The sequence below is a fragment of the Gorilla gorilla genome, chromosome 17 (genome assembly GCF_029281585.2).
Source record: "Gorilla gorilla gorilla isolate KB3781 chromosome 17, NHGRI_mGorGor1-v2.1_pri, whole genome shotgun sequence".
Classification (NCBI taxonomy): Eukaryota; Metazoa; Chordata; class Mammalia; order Primates; family Hominidae; genus Gorilla; species Gorilla gorilla.
This window is the reverse complement of record NC_073241.2, coordinates 61063975-61082511: the sequence shown is the minus strand read 5'-3', so window position 1 is coordinate 61082511 and position 18537 is coordinate 61063975. Positions and strand designations below refer to the sequence as shown.

At 36.5% G+C, this 18537-nt stretch overlaps 1 protein-coding gene across 4 annotated transcripts in view; it reads left to right on the top strand.

Annotated features, from left to right (window-relative positions):
* The window catches only part of TRAPPC8 (trafficking protein particle complex subunit 8), a 113441-nt gene extending 95430 nt beyond the window's left edge, over window positions 1-18011 (top strand). For 2 of the 4 annotated variants that reach the window (XM_055368284.2, XM_055368283.2), the window contains exons 26-29: window positions 1144-1245; window positions 8508-8653; window positions 15785-15874; window positions 16969-18011. In XM_055368284.2, the coding sequence (XP_055224259.1) occupies window positions 1144-1245; window positions 8508-8653; window positions 15785-15874; window positions 16969-17203 (573 nt within the window). In that variant the 3' untranslated portion in view covers window positions 17204-18011. The remainder of the gene's footprint in view (window positions 1-1143; window positions 1246-8507; window positions 8654-15784; window positions 15875-16968) is intronic. The other 2 variants (XM_055368285.2, XM_055368286.2) reach the window with 1 other exon arrangement.
* The last annotated feature ends 526 nt before the right edge of the window (window positions 18012-18537 follow it).

Below are 18537 nucleotides of genomic sequence, written 5' to 3'. Positions count from 1 at the left end.
GTGAAAAAAAATAGTTGAAAAAGGGACATAATACAACTCCTAAACAATTTTAATCAAAAATAAAGGTTAGTTTTAAAAATCTAAGGTTTTGCGCAAGCAGGAGGATGCATTATAGAATTAGCCATGGCTATGGGTGACTGTCGCTCAATGCCATAACATCATCAGAAAAGACATCTGACAAGTCTCAGACCCTTATCTGTCAGCTCTTATTCCTTCTTGATTAAACATTACCCTGTCAGGTGTTTAACTTCTCCTGCCTTTCTGGGTTTTGCAAATATAGATGCTGAGCAGGTCCTGAGCCATCCTATGCCTTACTGCAGCACTACTCAAAGTTTGTTCTGTGGATGGCAAACTGTCACTAGTCCATTATAAGTATAGAAATTGAAAGTAAACAAGAAGAAACTTTGATAGCATTTTGACGGAGTAATTTTATGTTTTTTGAACCTAACAGTAAAAATATCGGGCTTGTCAAAAAAATTAAGCCTTTGTGTTTGCACATAATGTGATAATGACAGTAGATCAGAGCCATTTATAGATTATATTTTCCCCAACACAGAAGCAATTCAAGAGAGAGAAGAGTTATAAACTGGAACAAGTATTTTAATATAGATAAAGTCTGCTCACTATATTGGAAGAAAAAAGCCTTTTTTAAAGCATATATATTTATATTTACGAACATAACATTTCCACTTACAGGATTTATGATTGTACTCACTGATTTTGCTCAGCTGTGTGATAAACCCTAGGACATTTCAGAAGCTAGACTGTAAGAATAAGCCTTCTAGCTGTATATTGGTAGTTCAATAAAGAAAACAGCTTGTGTTATAGCACAGTTCTTTTAAAGTAGTTTCTTAAGAATTCTAAAGAATGTTGGAAAGGATTTCATGATGTATCTCTCTCAAATATCCAGGCCAACTGTGTTATATTGAGGTGAAAAGATTTGTTTTTTGGATAGATACTTTATTGATTGAATGAATAACTAAATGAATAATAATAAATAATAAAGAAATGGTGACATTGCCAGGAGTGTCAATAATTGATAGATATTGGCCATAATATTTCCACTTTCTATCAAGTATTGGGTTGGTTACTTTAGAGGTTACTGTCAAGCACGGTAACGTTTTTGTACTTTGCATTTTTTAGGCATACGTTGTGGAAGACAGTAAGCAGCTTATTTTGGAAGGTCAACATCATGTTATTCTTCGCACTATAGGAAAAGAAGCCTTTTCATATCCTCAGAAACAGGTGATAACATAGTTTGCTTTGGAGCTTTCTGGTGAACTTGTGGGGTTTTTTTTGTTGTTTGGTTGGTTGGCTTTTGTGTTTTTGAAGGAGTCTGGTTTGTTCAGGTTTTGTTTTTTGGTTTTTGTTGTTGTTGTTTTGAGACTGGATCTCACTCTGCCACCCAGGCTGGTTTGCAATGGCAATGGCACAATCATGGCTCACTGCAGCCTTGACCTCCCCGGGCTCAGGTGATCCTCTGGCCTCAGCCTCTTGAGTAGCTGAGACTACAGGTGTGTGCCACCACACCTGGCTAATTTTTGTGTTTTTTTGTAGAGATGGAGTTTCACCATGTTGCCCAGGCTGGTCTTGAACTCCTGGGCTCAAGCGATCCTCCTGCCTTGGCCTCCCAAAGTGCTGAGATTATAGGCATGAGCTACCACGCACCGCCATGTTCAGGTTTTTATATTGGTATTTGGGTTGGGTGTTGGTGACAGAAGAATGATTAAAGTTAAAAGTGAACATAAATTGATTTTAAAATTCATTAGCACCTTTATCAGAGTATTAAGATGCAGTTACGGTTTTTGGGGTTTCCTCACATACATTCCATATTGAATCCAGAATTCATAGGTATGAAAAGAATTGATTTGCTTAAGAGTAGAGAAACTATATCTCTATATTTTCTTATTTGTTATAACAGGATATCATTGCAGAGCTCCGAGGGTATATTGTAATATGTAAAAGGTGGCCTCTGGAGTTGTGTAGCAGCTGCTGATAGCATTGAGTATGCTTTCTTATTTTTCCTAAAATAATACTTAATCTTACTGAAAAACTTTCATAGTAAGTATGAATACAATATAAGCACATTTAGTCTAGTAATTCAAACAATGGCCCTGTATTTTGTTTTTAAATAACAGATCTTAATTTTCAGGGCCCCACCTCCATTATTTTTTTTTTTTTTATTTCACCGTGGACCTGAAGGCAACCCCTCCCATTAGTTTTGACAACTTTTTATTATGAAATAATTTTCAAACTTACAGAAAACTTTCAAGAATAGTGTAAAAGACTCCCTTATAACTTTCATTCAGGTTATTAGTGGTTGACATTTTGCATTATTTGCTTTGTTGTTATTTACATATGTATTAGTTTTTTTCCCTTAATCATTCTTAATTACTCCCAAGTAAATTGCAGGCATCCTGTCACTCTGTCCCTAAATATAATACTTCATTGAGTATTCCTAAGAAGAAAGACAAATCTCTTACATTAAAAAAAAAAAACTACAACATTATCACATTCAGGAAGTTTAACATTGATGCAGTACTCTTATATACAATCCATATTCAAATGCTATCAAAGGTTTTAATTCCATCCATGTAACTATTTGCTCTTTTCTATCCAGGATCCAGTTCAGGATCATGCTTTGCATTCAGTTGTTATATCTCTTTAGTCTCTTTTAATCTGAAACAGTTTCTTAGCCTTTATTTGTTGATCATGACATTGACATTTTTTGAAGAGCTTGGGCCAGTTATTTTATTTTATTTTATTTTATTTATTTATTTATTTATTTATTTATTTATTTATTTATTTATTTTGAGACGGAGTCTCACTGTCGCCCAGGCTGGAGTGCAGTGGCCACCCGCCACCTCGCCTGGCTAATTTTTTTTTGTATTTTTAGTAGAAACGGGGTTTCACCGTGTTAGGCAGGATGGTCTCGATCTCCTGACCTCGTGATCCGCCCGCCTCGGCCTCCCAAAGTGCTGGGATTACAGGCGTGAGCCACTGTGCCCGGCCTATTTTCTAGAATAATACCTCTTTGGGTTTTTCTCATGTCTCCTCATGATTAGATTAAGTTTATACTAAGTGTTGTGTTGCATAAGAAAGTGCATGATGTTAATTTGCCTCATCAGTGTTGGATCATTTAAGGTGGTGCCATGTTTCTTCACAGTCAAGTTACTGTTTTTCCTTTCATAATAGTAAGTAATTTGTGGGGAGATAATTTGAGGTGGTATAAATGTCTGGTTTCTTTCTTTTCTTTTCTTTTTTTTTTTTTTTTGAGACAGAGTCTCACTCTGTTACCAGGCTTGAGTGCAGTGGCACAATCTCGGCTCACTGCAAGGTTGCAGGTATTCTTCTAAGGCCATTGTTCACGTGCTTTCCTCCTGACAGGTGGTATATAGAAATGTATTCAGTATAATTTAGAAGTCTCAAATAAATAGCTTGTATTTTTTTGGTGACTTGAATATATTAATAATACATTTTTGAACTTTTTACTGAAGTGTAACATAAGTACAGAAAAGTAAATAGCTTATTTGATTTTCACAAACTGAGGAACACTCCAAACCAGGACCCAGATCAAGAAATAGAACGTAACCAGCACCCAGAAGTTCTGCGTTTGTTCCTTTCCAATCAGAAATCTTTCTCTTCCAGACCAAACTTATAGTCACTTCTTTCTGACTTACAAGTCAAAAGCAAAACTACTGCTTTTGAATTTATGTAAATAGTCCTACAATATATACCTCGGCTTCTTTTATTCAACTTCTGTGTTTGTGAAATTTATCCATATTGTTTGGTATACTTGTAGTTTTTTTATTCGCAACAAAAATTTCACCTGAAAACTTACTGTTCTCCAATAAAAGGAGCCAGGGTTCCTTGGAAAAATGGTTGATTTTAGGGCTGGGGCAGAGAAAATGCAAGATGAACCAGAAGATATTATGGTGCCAGAAAGTAAGGAAATGTACCCAAACTGATTGAGAGCATATTGAATTTGTGTTTCTTGCAGGTTACAAAGTGGCTTTTATTCTCCTTTGGTCCTCATACTCTGTAAGCAAGGCAGGTAGAATTACACCCATTTTACAAATGAGACTCTGTGAAATAAGTACAGCTATAATATTTCATAATAATTTTCAGTTTTAAAATTGTCTGAGAGAAAATAGAAATCTGTTGATTGAGAATTTGTAATTTATCAGTTTTCACATTGTTCCGTCTATCCCCCAGGTAGACTTATTTATTGAGGTTGAATTTGTTTGCTTTATTTACTATTTTACTACAACCTCTTGGGATAGTGCTACCACATAATAAGTACTTGGTAATTATTAAGTAAATGAATAAAGAATGCTGAGTTACCAAATTCATTCCACTGCATTAAGAAACCAAAAATATTTTAACCAGATATGAGTGGCTCAGTCATACTAATAGTTTGCACACAAATAGATAGTACACAGTAAGCTTTAAGATTGCAACTTTCAACATTGCAGTTCTATAATCAGCATGTCTTTTAATTTTTGTTCTGCCTTATAAAGAATAAATATAGGGAATGCTGTGCACAAAATTATTTTACCAATGTAACAACAAAATCTATTTCCTTTAGCAAATATTCTATTTCCAGAACTTATATGTGTGCTTATGTTATGCATTTACTACATATGAAGTTCACGTAAACATTCATTCAGCTCACTTAATGAATGGTAAAATTTTAACCGAAAAAGAAAAAAGACAGAAGAGGTGATATTGTTTAATAAACTACAGGTTTCATTGAATGGTTGTTATAAAAAGAAAGGAATTATAATTTCTCTTGTTATTTTTAAATATAAGAGCCTGCTAAATTGATTGTGTTGCAGATTAATATACAACCCTTAAGTTTAAAGTGTTTTAGAAACATTTTTCCTTAAGAATTTATAAAAGGAAAGTCTTTCTACTTTTTATCTTACTATTTTGTACATGAATTTCTTTGCCTTGAAAATGTATTGCACCTTTAGATCTTTTTCTTTTCATAAAGTGATTCATTCACATAAAAAAAAAACTATGTAATGGATCAGAGCAGAAATATGCAAGATTTGAAAGAGCATTCCTAGTCATACACAAACTGAATTCAGCCTGAGAGAAAATAAGAGATTGAGTATCCCTTCTCTGAAATGCTGGTACCCAAAGTGTTTTGGATTTTGGAATATTTGCATCATATACCTGCTAGGTGAGCATCCCTAGTCTGAAAATCTGAAATCCAAAATGGTCTGAAGAGCATTTCCTGTGAGTGTCATGTCAACACCCAAAATTTTTTGGATTTTGCAGCATTTCTGATTTCAGAGCGTTTCAGATTTTGCATCTTTGGATTTGGGCTGCTCATCCTGTATAAGTAAAGAAAGAAACTGTCCATCAGTAGGGGAGTCAGTCAGTTATAAAATTATAGAATAAAAAAAGACATTGCCAATATTCATCCAACCATTGTCATGGGATAAGTAGGTTCTGCTTACCCACATTAGTATTTGGTGTCTCTGTAGTTACATCTTCATTGTGCAGGTGATCAGCCTGATGCCAGTCAACATTTATGTTACCTCACTAATATCCCTTGTCTGATTTCATGTCTCACAATCAGTGTTCTGAAACTTTGCTTCCTAAGTAAACTACCAACAGAAACCCTGTGCACATTGGTCAGTTGGTAGCAAATTATATTTATCACTATATATTGGCATTCATCCACATTAACTGTGTTGTAGTGATTAACATCTCGCCATTACTTAACTCTGAGAAAATAGTGAGATTAAATACCAGTCTATAAGGCCAAATGACAGACCTTGGACAAAGGTAAAATCACCAATATAAGTGTTATATTTTGAATCCTGTGAAAAGCTGGCAAGTAGCCCATACATACACCAAGATGCTTGTGTACCAAGGGTATACTGGTCTTGTGTTTGAATCTCTAATTGACCAATCTAAATTTCCTTAAAGTCTGAAAGAAGCTGAGTGTGGTGGTACATGCCTTTAGTCCCAGCTGCATAGAAGACTGAGGTGAGAGGATTGCTTGAGGCCAGGAGTTCAAGACCAGCTTGGGTAACATAGCAAGACCCTGTCTCTTAAAGAAAACAAGTCTGAGATAGTTTATTTTTTTAAATAAATTTTAAAAACATTCAGCTAGAGAAAGTTATCTGATACTGGGGGATAAAGTAATCCACATAGGTAAATAACAATAATAGATACCATTCATAAGGTATTTGGTATTTGTCAAGTGTTGGTTCACATCAGTACTTAAAATTACAACCCTGTGAGGTATAGGTAGAAGTCCTCATAATCTGAATCCTCTGTTTAGGCAACAGCAGGCATATAAAATTATAATTTTAAGTCATATGATTAGCAGAAGGAAAATTTAATTGCCAAAGCAGTATAGCACAGTAGTTCAAAATAGAACTGTATTTGTATATAATCTCTGCCACTTAAAGATCTTCAGTTTTTTTTAACGTTTCTGAATTAATTTTCCTCTTTTTAAACATGCAAATACTTCCACCTACATCCCACATGTGAAGGCTATTACATTGTATCAGATAGTTTCTTTCTCTGGTTTCCCCTTAATCACATTTATGTTCTCTTTCATATACTCTGGTTTATCTGATTTTTTAAAATTTTTATTATAAAAGTAGTAATTTTAATTGCAAAAAAGCAAAATATCCACAAGCTGTCAATGGGAAAGATAAAAAATTAAAAACAAAAAAAACAAATATACAAATGAGAAAGCAAATTCTGATTTTCTTTTCTCTCCTCAGGGCCACTTTTTGAAGTTACCCATAATCAAGTTCCTTTTCTATTCCAGAAATGTTCCATGCTTATGCAAATATAAGCATTGGAATATATGTATTTTTAACATGCTGTTAAACTTTATTTGACTATATGATATTTTTGGTCAATTTTCATACATTTGTATGTCATGCCAGTTTCAAATATTTTGCTTTTTACATATTTTGTGGGATAGATTTCTGGAAATGAAATTTCTGGCCATATGATTATATGCTTGTCTATTACCACTGACTAGGCTATAATCTTTTTTTGTTTGTGTTTTTTAAAATTTGTCTTTTTTTTTTTTTTTTTTACCAGTAGCCCCAGGGTGTTACTTGAATATAATATGGTTAATTTGTTAGTTGTTAATGGGATGAATCTGGAACCAGTGCCAGCTTTTATTTTATTTCCAGCAAATTTAGCTCTTGCTTTTGCAACTGTGTAGATAAGGGGTCAGCAAACTTACACTGAAAAAGGCCAGGAAGTATTTTAGGTTTGCTCACCAGATTGACTATGTCATAATACTCCTCATTTCTGTCATTGAAGTCAAAAAGCAGCCATAGACAGTATGTTAACAAATGGATGTGGCTGCGTTTCAATAAAACTTTACAAAAACAGGATGCAGGCTGGATTTAGCCCATGGGCTATGGTTTGCCAATTGCTGGTATAGATAAAAATCAAACTCAGCTATCAGAAAATTAATATTCTCCTGGGTGGTGAGGGAAAATAGAGAAAAAAAAATAACCAAGAAAGAAAATAATAGTAGAAATGGGATGTTTCTCTACTTTCATCTTTCTCTCTCTCTCACCCTCCCCCACTCCCTGCCTCCCTCCCTCCCTCTGTCTCTGTATTTATTTTGAGGCAGAGCCACATTCTGTTGCCCAGGTTGGAGTGCAGTGGTGCAATCTCGGCTCACTACAACCTCCACCTCCTGGGTTCAAGTGATTCTCCTGCCTCAGCCTCCTGAGTAGCTAGGATTACAGGTGTGTACCACCACGCCTGGCTACTTTGTATAATTTTAGTAGATGGCGTTTCACCATGTTGGCCAGGCTAACCTCCAACTCCTGGCCTTAAGTGATCTGCCCGCCTCAGCCTCCCAAAGTGCTGGGATTACAGACGTGAGCCACCCTGCCTGACCTCTATTTTCATTAGATGATAATGATTATTTATTGAAATAGTCATAATGTGCCTGACAAACAGCTATGTTAATACTTTTTACGTGCATTTTAACCTTTAGCTAGTGTAGTTGAAGCACTATAATCTATATAATGCAGCTGGATATTTTCAGAATGAAATATTAAACAGTTTTAGATTTTCAGCTATTAAAATAGGTGCTATGCAATCGAATGTCTGCAGTCCTAAGTCCTGTGCAGTATTATCAGATGAGAATCACAACAACCTTTGAAGTTATTATTGTCATGAACTTCTTTTTACATATGAAGAAATTAATTATTAAAGTATTAAGTAATTTATCCAAGATAACAGAGCTAATACGTAAAGCTACTGAGATTCAAGTCTAACTCCAACACATAAGTGAGGAATGAATAAATGATTCCAGATACTGATTTTTTTATCCTAGATTATACTGCAAATGATAGCAGCTATTAGCTTAACAGCAGAAAAGTACTGTTCATGCATTACGTTATCTCTGCTGATTTTAACTTTTGTATATATACACTATGCTTTTTTTTTTTTTAAACAAGGTAGTGTTTTTATTGTCATATGTTTTTTCTTTCTTTTCTCAGGAGCCACCAGAAATGGAACTATTGAAATTTTTCAGGCCAGAAAACATTACAGTTTCCTCAAGGCCATCAGTAGAGCAGCTTTCTAGTCTCATTAAAACGAGTCTTCACTACCCAGAATCATTTAATCATCCATTTCATCAAAAAAGGTTTGAGCTTTATTTTTGTTACCAAAATTTTCTACAACACACTGGCACATGTATTTGTTTCTTTTATTTTGGCAGTGACATTAACCCAAATATTGAAGAGGAAATTTAGAATGTTTTTGAGTCTATAGAATACTTGAACTAAACAGTTCAAGTTTAGACAATATCAGTTAAAGATTTATTAAGTAAACTTCATGGCAAATGTGATATATTTGTAATTTTGGTAAATAGCTGGAATATATAAACCTCTAAAATTCTAAAAATAAGAAGTCCTGAATCAGGCAACACTTCAAAAGTTTGCCAGTTTTGCAAATAAAAGATGGAGAGAAGCCTGTTAGAAACAATCTAAGTAATAATTGAAGGTATGAATTTTGGTGCAAACACCCTGGATGGGGATGGGGATAGGATGGAATAGAACAGAAAGAGGATGGTGACCTGTGGAACAGTAACATCTGAGAAAGAAGCTAAGGAAAAAGAAGCCTATGAAGAAAACTGAAGAAAAAGAACTAATTAAAAAATTAGGAAGAAAAGACCAATAAAAAGAAACTATCTCAAAGGTTGAGTGAGAATAGTTCAAGAGAAGTGGTTAATAGTTTAAGATGCTACAGAAAGCTCAAATAGTAAATGGGCCAAAAGGTCATTGGATCTGACAATAAGGAGATCATGATTTTTGAGAAGAATGCCACTGTATAGAGGGTAGAATAGCATGACATCATAAGTTGAGAAGCAAATAGGAGGTAAGAAAGTAAAGATACCGCGTTGACCATCCTTTCAAGAAACTGGGCTATGAAAAGGGATCAGGGAGTATCTGTTCTTACTAGGTAAGATATAGGCATGTTTCTGGTCTTGAAGAAAATGATGAGATGCAGGGAAACTAACAAAATCCTTAGTAGATGGAAAGATAAGATACATGCACTGAAGAATGACAGGATTTGCTTTGCGCTAAAGAAGGGACCTTCTTACACGTTATGTAGTGCCTCCATTTTAGGGGGTAGTTATAAGAGCAAGGTTAGCTAATTAATCTAGGAGATAACAGTAAAGGGTAGAGAATTTGAAAAAAAGTGAAATTTTAGGATAGCTACTGAGAAGATGCTAGCTGAGGATGCGTAGAAGGAGTACTGGGCAAAATTAAGACCTTGACAGTGACTTTAAGAGAAAAAATATTTTAAAAAGTAACTTAGAGCTAGGCATGGTGGTACACGCCTGTAGTTCCAGCTACTTGGGAGGCTGAGGCAGGAGGATCGCTTGAGCCCATTAGTTTGAGGCTACAGTCAGCCATGTTTGCACCATTGCACTCTAGCCTGGGCAAAACAGCAAGACCATGTCTCTCTTTATTTTTTTTTTAAGTGATTTTTTTTTTTAACAAAGCTAACACCTAAATGATTATCTCTATAATCGTTATATAAGTAGAATTATAGAGTATATTTGTATGTCTAGCTTCTTTCATTTAATACTGTGTTAGTAAGAGTCAACCATTGCAGGAACCTGTAGAATTGATTTTCATTGCATGTGAGTATGTTTCGATATACTAGAATTAGTTTACCTACTTAAGTGTTAATGGACTTTTAAAATATTTCCTTTTTTTTTCTTCTTCTTTTTCTTTTTTTAGATTTTTCTGAGACAGAGTCACACACTGTCACCCAGGCTGGAGTGCAGTGATACGATCTTGGCTCACTGCAAACTCTGCCTCCCAGGTTCAAGTGATTCTCATGCCTCAGCCTTTGAGTAGCTGGGATTACAGGCATGCACTGTGCACCACCAGCTCAGCCAAATTTGGTATTTTTAGTAGAGATGAGGTTTCACCATGTTGGCCAGGCTGGTCTCGAATTCCTGGGCTCAGGCAGATTGCCTCGGCCTCCCAAAGTGCTGGGATCACAGGCGTGAGCCACCACGCTCAGCTGTAGAATAGTTTCTGATTTGAACTATTTTGAATTCTGCTGTGAATATTCTACACCTTTCCTTGTACATATGTGCTTGCCTTTTTTTTTTTTTTTACATAGGAACGTCTCCAAAGTGGTTTTACTAGTTTGCATATTCCAATAGCAGCATATGCGAATTCCTTCTGTTTGATACCTTCACCAGCACTTAACTCTTGTTGGATCTTTAAAAAATGTTATCCTAAGTTATTTTTTAAATACTTGTGGTCTTAAGTCTTTGTCATGGTCTTAATGTTGCCCAGTACTCATTCTTTGTTCCTTTCTCTGATACAGATGTATGCAGGGTTCACCTGGGGAAATGTAAGAAATACTGAAGGATGGGCCGGGCGCGGTGGCTCACGCCTGTAATCCCAGCACTTTGGGAGGCCGAGGCGGGCGGATCACGAGGTCAGGAGATCAAGACCATCCTGGCTAACACGGTGAAACCCCATCTCTATTAAAAATACAAAAAAATTAGCCAGGTGTGGTGGTGGGCATCTGTAGTCCCAGCTACTTGGGAGGCTGAGGCAGGAGAATGGCATGAACCCAGGAGGCGGAGCTTGCAGTGAGCCGAGATCGTGCCACTGCACTCCAGCCTGGGCGACAGAGTGAGACTCTGTCTCAAAAAAAAAAAAAAAAAGAAAGACTGAAAGATGCTTCATTCAGTCCTACCCTCAGAGGTTCCAGTTTGATTGGCCCAGAGTAGGGGTTGGCACCTGGATTTTCTTAAGTTCTCCAGGTGATCCTAATATGCAACCATAAGTGAAAATAAAAATGTTTGTGTTTTATCCTTATTGAACCTCACACACTTCTATGAACAATTTTGATTCTGTGATTCATTTTAACCCAATCTTCTACTTCAGCTCTGTTTATTAAACCTGTCCTGCTTCATGTACTTTCTGAATAACCTTGGTGCTTCTTTTTAACCTTAGTGGTTAAACCTTTGCTGCATTGAGAGGCTAGGATGTTTAGGAGTTCTCTACATCATTCTACTTAGGGGTTAAAAAACCCTATGGAATCTATGTGAAACAGGAAAGTTTTGATCAAACTAAAGTAGAAGAGTGGGTTAAATGAAGCATTCCAAAATCAAAACTCTGCATGGAAGTATGTGAAAACAAGGCAGGTTCAAGGATAAAATGTGGCAGTTTTCTCCTTGGCTGCATGTTAGAATCATTTGGGAATTTCTGAAATTTCCAGTGCTTGGGCTGATTCAATCAGATTCTCTGGAAGCAGAGTACCGGCATCTCTAGTTTTAAAATGTCTGCAGATCATACCCATGTCCATCTCTATTAGTCATTGTTGCCACAATAATGCTTCATAACAAACCATGTCAGAAATCAGTAGCTTATAACAAAGCATTTATTTCCATACTCATGGGTCTGCCAGTTAATTTGGCTGAAGCTGTGCTTTGGTCTGTGTGCTGTTTGGATTTGGCACCTGAAGAAACTTGGGTTCCCGTCTGTGCCACATATATTTTGGGCCCAGTCCAAAGGAGCAGCTGCTACCTGGAGTATGTTCTGGTGGCATGTCTCCGGAGTATAAGAAGTGAGCCACATTGCAAAAGCACATTTAAGACTTTTGCTTGCATCAAAAGATGTTAATATTTCATTGACCAAATAGCCTCACTTCCATAATCAACAAGGATGATTCACAGTCCCACAGTGAGAGTGAATAACTGCTAAGCAGTACTCACAGTTACCACAGTAACCAAGGTTGAGAACCGTTGAAATGAAGGATCGAGTGACTGGGTGTCCGTGTAAAAGTCAAAAACAGATGAGAGAGTATGATTGAGAAAGCTAGAGAGTTGGGAGATGGTGGTCAGAGTGGGGTGACCGAGTATTATGTTAGGGATAGTTGTCTAATGTGATGGGAAAAAATGTCATGGTTTGGTCATGGAAGTTGTGTGGCTGAGTTTTGAATAGTACTGAAGATTATGGAGATGATAGGTCCAGGATTTGGGAAGATGTTGAATAAGTCATATACCTAGACAGTGAAGTTATCCAAAATGATGACAAGACTTGGAGTTGAAGGAAGAAAACAAACTTCCCTGACACTTCTAAAATTATGCCAATAGATAGTACAGAAGAGGGTAGCGAGAGAATAGTGTCTTACTAGGTGTATGCCTCTGCTTGACCGATACAGCAGATGAATTCACAAATGGGAGGTAAAGCAGATGTTCAGACTACACATGCTTCATCTTTACCTCAAATATTTCAGAATATCTATTTCTTCCCCTTTCCCCAAAGAATTCTCGCTGTACTGAGTTACTGTCACTGTGTTTGTTAGAATGGGAACAGAAAAAAGAATACAAACCTTAAGGTAGTTTATGATGAAAGAGTGGAGGCATCTTTACAGGAGAGGTAGTAGGAAGAAATCATTAAGAACTACATCAGCCACCCCGAGGTATGGAAGATGTTGGAAGAAATACAGCATCTATTGTTGAGAGGACGATACAGTTAAAGATAGATGTAGAAACACAAAGAGAAGAGATGGAGGATATAAGGAAGCATTCTTAATTTAATGGGAGTTTCAGAAAACAAGTAGAAATGTGAGGAAATGGGACAGTAGGAGGTTTGGTCATGGTAGTGGGACACAGAGCAGTAGAGGTATGAGAATAGAAGAAAGAATAGGTGACAGGAGATAACAAAGATAAAATCATACTATGTTTAGCTGCCATGAGCATAAATTGTTATATTAAATAATGTTTATGGAGCTTTTGAACATGTGCTAGTCACCATTCTCAGCACTTAACATGTTTTACCTAATCACAACAAACCCAAGAGGTAGAATCAATTATTATTCTTTGCAGTTTACAGTTGAGAAAACTGAGGTACAGGTAGCAGTCTGACTCTAGAGCCCAGCTTTTTCATTGGATGCAGTGGTAGGAGAATAGTTCAGAACTTTGATTTCTCAGCCCTGTTTGTGGTTCATTAGATTAGCATTTTAGAAAAACTATTGTGTAAAGCAGTTTTCAAAATGTGGTCCCAAGACTGGACCTGGTGGCACACACCTGTAATCCCAGCACTTCGGGAGGCCAAGGCGGGTGGATCACCTGAGGTCAGGAGTTCAAGACCAGCCTAGTCAACATGGTGAAACCCCATCTCTACTAAAAAATAAAAAAAATTAGCCAGGTGTGGTGGCGAGTGCTTGTAATCCCAGCTACTTGGGAGGCTGAGGCAGAATAGCTTGAACCTGGGAAGCGGAGGGTGCAGTGAGCCAAGATCGTGCCACTGCACTCCAGCCTGGGCAAAAAGAGCAAAACTCCATCTCAAAGAATAAACAACAACAACAACAACAACCAAAATGTGATCCCAGACCAGGAGCATTAGTATTAGTATCATCTGGGAACTTAGAAATGTAATTTCTTTTTTTTTTTTTTTTTTTTTTTTTTTTTGAGACGGAGTCTTGCTCTGTCACCCAGGCTCGAGTGCAGTGGTGTGATCTCGGCTCACTGCAAGCTCCACCTCCTGGGTTCATGCCATTCTTCTGCCTCAGCCTCCCGAGTAACTGGGACTATAGGCACCTGCCACCACGCCCGGCTAATTTTTGTATTTTTAGTAAAGACGGGGTTTCACCATGTTAGCCAGGATGATCTCGATCTCCTGACCTTGTGATCCGCCCGCCTCGGTCTCCCAAAATGCTGGGATTACAAGCACAAGCCACCGTGCCCAGCCTAGGAATGCAATTTTTGGGCCACACTCCAGACCTATGGAATCAGAATCTCTGAGAGTAGGCCCAGCAGGTTTTTTAAAACAAGCTTGCCAGGTATTTCTGGTGCATACTCAAGTGTGAGAAACATGGTTAAAGAATAGATTGCATTGTGGTGCTAATTAAGAGGCTCTTGCAGTAAAATGAGACATGAGACTTGAACTTGTAAGGAAAATGAGATACAGTGAAGTAACCAGGTTCCAGAGATGTGTGGGTGAGAGAATTGGCAGGAATTTGTGAAGAACATTGGGAGTGGAGGTTAGTGACTGTTAGGAGGAATCAGTATGATACTTACAGTTTGCTGGGGTAGATGGGGGTGCTCTTCACTGGAATGAAGATGATGAGTTTCACTTTGGACCAGGAGATATCCACATGTTCACATTTCTTCTTCTACTAGAAGCATTTGGGTAAGGTACAAAGAATTTGACATTTGAGGATCAAATGGGAACAGAATAACATAAGTTCCTGAATTTTTACTTTGGGCTACAAATTATGCAATTGGAACTTAATTTAATGAGATGCTTTAGACTGACTGGACACCTACCCAGTAGTCTTTGTTGCCCTTCTTGCCACATGAGAAGTTTGTGGGGGAAGTTAGGGCATAGCACCAGTACAACCTGGTATGTATTTTAAATCATCTTAGTTTTTGTTTAGGGAAACCTGTGACGTTTGTGGTATTGTTTAAAAAGTATTTCTCAGTAAGAAGATACAAAGTTTCTGAAAGTATAAAATATATTATCTGAGCAGAATTTAAAAGTTAATGTGTATGAACTTATACGGTTACTATTTTTTCTTCTTTACTATCTTTGTGTTTATAGAGTAAAAGGTAGATAATAGTATATAACCCTGCTTCATTTGTACATGTTATATTCATTTCTTGCATTCTTGATTTGAAATCTGTACCACTCTATTCACATGTCCTCTTCTATCACTGCCTTTTTTCCTATGCTTTAGTAATTTATTAATTATGGTATCAGAAACTAGGCTACCTGAGCAAAATGTATCCACTCGAAAGAGATTTCCTCATAACTATATAGAAATCATTCTCATATTCTTCAAAACATGATGTAGTGCAAATTTGATAGAAAAACAAATGTCAGTCTAGGCCAAGTTCTCAAAATTAAGTAATTTTTAATAAGCACAAAGACAACAGTATTGTTGGCATTTTCATGGTTTACTTTTTCTTCATTGATCTAAGTTGAGATTTTGTTTTTCATTTTGTGAAATATCTAGAAACATTTTAGTTGTTTTTAGAAGATTAATAAATGAAAATAAAATAGTTCTGTGAATGTATATATTCTGATATTTAATATTGTCATTGTATTAATATATTTTTTTATTTACAATATAATTTGTCTTGAGTGATTTTGGAACTTGAGCTTTTTCCTTCTTGAATCTGATTGTTTTTAAGGAGCTTATGCTCTGTTACATATTCTTAAGTGTTATTTTCAGGAAAATTGCTTTTAAGAAGAAAAAAAATATAACTTTTTTGTTTATTTTTCTTCCATAGCCTTTGTTTAGTACCAGTCACTCTTTTACTTTCCAATTGTTCTAAGGCTGATGTAGATGTCATAGTTGATCTTCGGCATAAAACAACAAGGTAAAGATTTGTTTAGTGCAAGGTTATTTGATTTGGGAGCAATTTAATATTTTGAAATTATGCAAATAATTACCTAACATGGATAAGAAAGTTACTCAAGCTTGTCCTGGTTTTTTGTTTGGTAATATAGAAGGCTTACAGATGTGTTACAGAGGCTTTAAATATGAAAGATTTTTTTTTCTTGATTATAAAATAGTACTTAACAACAAAAAACATCGAGATCCACAGTCCCACATCAGATACTCCTAGAGCCAAATGCTTTTGGGAATTCAGAAATTTTTGAATTTTTGGAAAAATACTATAAAGCGTATACTTAATATTTCTGTATAACACCCCAAACAGGATCTGGGACAGTTCTCTGAAATCCAAACAGACACATATATATGTGATTTTGTGTATCATAAATTTATTAATACTTTATTGGGTACTGGCTTTTCCATTTTTCAATATTATAAACAGTTTCAATATTAAAAGCATTCATGTACAGACACTTATATATGGCTAACTAAGGAGTTAAAACCTTAGGTTTGAAATCAAGTTCCAACATATACTAACTCTTATGGGCATTAAATGAAATAATCCACTCTTAGCATTGTGCCGAGAAAATAGTAACTATTAAATAATAAATGTTAGCTGTTATAGTAATGATGTTGCTATTATTAATAAACAGTTGGCTTCATAAAATAATTTTTAGAAATAGAATTGTTAGATGAAAGGGATGTTTGTTTTCTTCTTGAGATGGAGTCTTGCTCTCTCATGGGCTGGAGTGCAGTGGTGCAACCTCAGCTCACTGCAACCTCCGCCTCCCAGGTTCAAGCGACTCTCCTGCCTCAGCCTCCTGAGTAGCTGGGATTACAGGCGTGCACCACCATACCTGGCTAATTTTGTATTTTTAGTAGAGATGGGGCTTCATTATGTTGGTAGGCTGGTCTTGAACTCCTGATCTCAGGTGATCCACCTGCCTCAGCCTCCCAAAGTGCTGGGATTACAGGCGTGAGCCACCGCGCCCAGCTGAAAGGGATATGTTAATGTGACTTTGGGAAAAAAATTAAAAAGAAAAAAATCCTGCAACTTACATTTTCCTCCTCCCTTAGTCCAGAAGCACTGGAAATCCATGGATCATTCACGTGGCTTGGACAAACACAGTATAAACTTCAACTTAAAAGCCAGGAGATTCACAGTCTGCAGCTGAAAGCGTGCTTTGTTCATACAGGTGTTTATAACCTTGGAACTCCTAGGGTATTTGCCAAGTTATCGGACCAAGTTACAGTGTTTGAAACAAGTCAGCAGAATTCCATGCCTGCCCTGATCATCATCAATAATGTGTGACAACTTGGAAATTTGTACTGAAATCCACAGTAATCAGTTTTTGCTGGATGGGTTTTACAGCAGTATTTGATATACCTAACTTGTTATGGAGGTTGATTGATATCTGATCCCTGCAAAATACTTTGACTTGTCATTTTGTTGATGATGCAAAGCACGTTGGACTGAGAATACTTACATTCTTTTTCTGTATTTCTTTAAACCCTGAGAATAATTTACATGCTCATAATACAGGATATCAGCATATCTGTGCACCTTATTAAGCCCCATCTTAAGAAAACACAAAGTCTAAGTCTGCTGTTACAACTTGTCAATGGTATATGAATATTAGGGGATGATTCTGAGAAAGGAAAGGCCTTGTTGGCAGTACTCCTGTTAAGCCATTAGTCTCTAAATTCCAGCTTTACTGTGAAGTTCTATAGAGTGTTAAATACAAATTTTCCTGTCTTGCTTCACACAGTTCCTTAAAATCAGTTTTGAACTTTGGTCATAGAGTCTTCATATTTCAGTATTTGGTGGTCCCTATGACTTATACATAACTTTGTAAAAAGAAAACAAATTTTTTCTGATGCTTTGAATATAGTTTTGAAAGGAGTTTTGACTTTTTTCCCCTCATTCATCTCAGTCTAGAGTGCGCTATTTCACAATACGATTTTTGTCATTAAAATTACCATATTCTTTATTATATAACGTTAACAATTGAGTTGATCTGTTTAAAATATAAATCTCAATTAAAAATAAGCTTTTCAAAAATGTATTATATTTATAACAAATATACTGTAAATAGAATAAAGACATGCTATTCACTGTATAGCGTATTAGTATCTGTTGATTAGAAAGTCTGGTTTCAAAATATCTTTTTATTCAGAGAATGGGCATTTGGACATAAGAAATTTCAATTCAGCCCTGCTGCAGATAGAGAAATGGGAGCAAGGGTGTTTCAATGAATATCTCTTGTCGTTGGAGAAGGAGGGAAGACAGGGTGTAGGAGTGGGTGGCAGGGAGTACAAGAGCCAGGGTCAGTCAGGTCTGGAGCAGATGGGGTCCTTGTGCCATTGACAGCTACCATGGTTTGTTCCAGTCTCAATCTCGGCACTAATCGGAGCGGACTGCACCAAAGTGGGGAGAGATCAAAAGACCCCGTTTTCAGACTGAAGATTCCAAACCTGTACTTGGAACAACTCTTCTTGAGAGATGGGTGGCTAGTCTGTGTGCCTCTCTGCAACTGCTGCTTATGCTTCTGGATCTTAAGTGGGTCTCTGGCTTTTCAGCTCCTTCCACTCTGTGTCTTAGCAGGTGTGGGACAAGTTGGAGAGGAAGGTCACATTCTAAGGACA